This window comes from Hippopotamus amphibius, chromosome 2 (genome assembly GCF_030028045.1).
Source record: "Hippopotamus amphibius kiboko isolate mHipAmp2 chromosome 2, mHipAmp2.hap2, whole genome shotgun sequence".
Classification (NCBI taxonomy): domain Eukaryota; kingdom Metazoa; phylum Chordata; class Mammalia; order Artiodactyla; family Hippopotamidae; genus Hippopotamus; species Hippopotamus amphibius.
The window spans coordinates 12,692,199-12,695,326 of record NC_080187.1 but is presented as its reverse complement, the minus strand read 5'-3'; the positions used below and the strand labels follow the sequence as shown (position 1 = coordinate 12,695,326).

At 40.8% G+C, this 3,128-nt stretch overlaps 1 protein-coding gene across 1 annotated transcript; it reads left to right on the top strand.

Annotated features, from left to right (window-relative positions):
• Nucleotides 1-830: 830 nt before the first annotated feature.
• Nucleotides 831-1,864, top strand: LOC130845857 (olfactory receptor 1L4-like). The gene has a single exon (XM_057723646.1). It carries the CDS (start codon nucleotides 929-931, stop codon nucleotides 1,862-1,864), a length of 936 nt encoding a protein of 311 aa, XP_057579629.1. The 5' UTR covers nucleotides 831-928.
• The last annotated feature ends 1,264 nt before the right edge of the window (nucleotides 1,865-3,128 follow it).

Sequence of the window (3,128 nt, the reverse complement as noted above, 5' to 3'; positions counted from 1 at the left end):
TTTCTGCTTTCTGTTTCATTTTGCTTTTTCACTGGGTCAATCATCTGAGCAGTGTAGCTTAATAGTGGTAACAGAGACCATTCTTGACTTGTCTTTTCCACAACATTGGTGAGCATGGAGCCCTTACATTCAACATTTTAATTTCCTGTCATAGTTGAATGTTTAGAATGAGAGCTTCATAGTTTATTAACCCAAAAATTCAATGTATTGAAAGGATTAATATTAATAACATAATTCATTCCTGATAGTATAACTATTTGGAGAGGCATCGCTGAACCAAAAACCTAGAATCTGAATATCCAGAACATGTCAGCCAAACAGAAATTCATAAACAAATATGAAGCACATTTTGCTGTGAAGACTGAAGGAAGTCTCATCTGAACTCTGTGGATACTGAGGAGCCCTATTCAATCCAATGCTCACTATTGTCCCATCCCCACGACCACCATCACCACCTGTGGATATATGAATAGGAGAAGATCCTGATGAGAGGACCTCATTCAAGGGGACCCCTTGTATGAAAGCATCCTGATTCAAGTTGGGACCCAACAGTCTCTTCCCTTACAAAAAGAAGATGAAACGGGAAAGGGGGATTTAAGGAGTTGATCAAGAAATAACCTGAGAACTTTCTTCCCAAAGAGAATTGAGAAGAACTCAGACCAGTTAGGCCAAGAAGGTCCTAAGAACACATGGGAAAAATTTAGTTTCTCATATAGGAGGCATCTTGGAATTGTTTAACTTTCCCCTTGTTGGATTTTAAACCCTGCTCTCTGAAGTTACTTGAAGGAAATATTCTTTAAAATCCCAACAAATGGCAGTGGGCTTCCTTTTGTTATAGGCTGGAGATTAGGGAAGAAAGAATCTTGGTCAAATTACACTTCACATCTCTCCCACGGCTCCTCCAAACCCTGACCAGAAGGTCAACAGCATGGAGACCAAGAATTACAGCAGCAGGGCCTCTGGCTTTACCCTCCTGGGCCTCTCTTCCAACCCCCAGCTGCAGAAACCCCTCTTTGCTGTCTTCCTCATCATGTACCTGGTCACCCTGGTGGGGAATGGACTCATCATCCTGGCTATCCACTCAGACTCCCGGCTCCACACCCCTATGTACTTTTTTCTTAGCAACCTGTCCTTCATGGATATCTGCTTCACGACAGTCATTGTGCCCAAGATGCTGGTGAACTTACTCTCAGAGACAAAGTCTATCTCCTATGTGGGCTGCCTGGTCCAGATGTACTTCTTCATGGCCTTGGGGAACACTGACAGCTACCTGCTGGCCTCGATGGCCATAGATCGGCTGGTGGCCATCTGCAACCCCTTACACTATGACGTGGTCATGAGCCCACGACGTTGCCTTCTCCTGCTGCTGGGTTCCTGCACCATCTCTCACCTGCACTCCATAGTGAATGTTCCACTCATGTCCCGCCTGTCTTTCTGTGCCTCCCATGTCATCAAGCACTTCTTTTGTGATATCCAGCCTGTGCTAAAGCTGTCCTGCTCGGACACTTTCACCAACCAGATTATTAATATGACTGAGGCCCTGGCTGTCATTGCCACCCCTTTCCTGTGCATTCTCTTCTCCTACCTGAGAATCATCATCACTGTGCTCAAAATCCCCTCTGCAGTCGGGAAGTGGAAGGCCTTCTCTACATGTGGCTCCCACCTCACTGTAGTAGTTTTGTTCTATGGCAGTATCATCTATGTCTATTTTAGGCCCCTGTCCATGTACTCAGTGGTGAAGGACCGGGTAGCCACAGTTGTGTACACAATAGTGACACCCGTGTTGAACCCTTTCATCTACAGCCTGAGAAACAAAGATATGAAGAGGAGTTTGAGGAAATTAAGGGACAGAATTCACTCATAGAAAGAACAACAAGATGGAATATCATAACTTGGAGATGACCTAAGAGATGATGAGGTTATCCTTCCTTTGTACCCATTTTTCACATGGTACCCAAAGAGATGACAAGAGGTGATGTTGAATCACAGTAAGAGCATTGATCTGGAAGCCAGACCACTTGGCCTCTATCAATGACTTTGAACAAATATATGTTCAATCCCAGGTCAAGTACTGCTAGGAATCCAGAGTTACAAAAAACAGTTTCTGCCACCCATACAGTGGAATAAAACTATCCTAAAATAACTGTTTCACATGCTTGACACTGGCTAGTGATCAAGAAGTTATAAAGTCTTATTTTTTTTTAAATAAGAAATGTCAGGATTGATAGAAAATTAGGAAAAAATTCTTGGAGGAATGACCTAAGATTGTCCTTTAGGATAGTTTGAATTTTGAAAATTGAAGATTCAATAGAAGAGGAAATGGGCAGAGCATTTCAAATAGTGGAAACCAATTTTCTCAAACCATATAGAAAAATAGACTCAAAATGGATTAGAGACCTAAATGTAAGACCTGAAACTATAAAACTTCTAGAGGAAAACATAGGCAGAACACTCTTTGACATAAATAGTACCAATATTTTTTGAGGTTTGTCTCCCAAAGGAAAATAAACAAAAGCAAAAATTTAAAAATGGGACATAAGTAAACTAAAAAGCTTTTGCACAACAAAGGAAACCATCAACAAAGTGAAAAGGCAACCTACTAAATGGGAGAAAACATTTAGTTAATATCCAAAATATATAAACAGTTCATACAACACAATATCGAAAAAATACAGTAAGTCCCCTACATACAAATGAGTTCCATTCTAAGAGTGTGTTCATAAGTCAATTTGTTTATGAATCCAACAAGGTTAGGCTAGGTACCCAACTTTTACATGTAATGGCAGACACATGAACTAACTTACGTGATTAGACATGCAAACACATTCGCATCTTTGAAAGTTCGCAACTTGAGGGTTCATATATGGGGGACTTACTGTACAATTAAAAAATGTGCATAAAATCTGAATAGACATTTTCCCAAACAGGATATACAAATGGCCATCAGGCACATGAAAAGATGCTCAACAGCTCTACTCATCAGAGATATGCAAATCAAAACCACGAGATATCACCTCATACCTGTCAGAATGGTGATCACCAAAGTTTACAAATAATAAACATTGGTAAAGATGTAGAGAAAATGGGCCTCTAGTACACTGTTGATGGGAATGTAAATTGGTGCAGCC

Bases quoted from the DNA above. Each gene is read 5' to 3' on its own strand.
- LOC130845857 (XM_057723646.1), top strand. From the start codon at position 929: ATGGAGACCAAGAATTACAGCAGCAGGGCCTCTGGCTTTACCCTCCTG.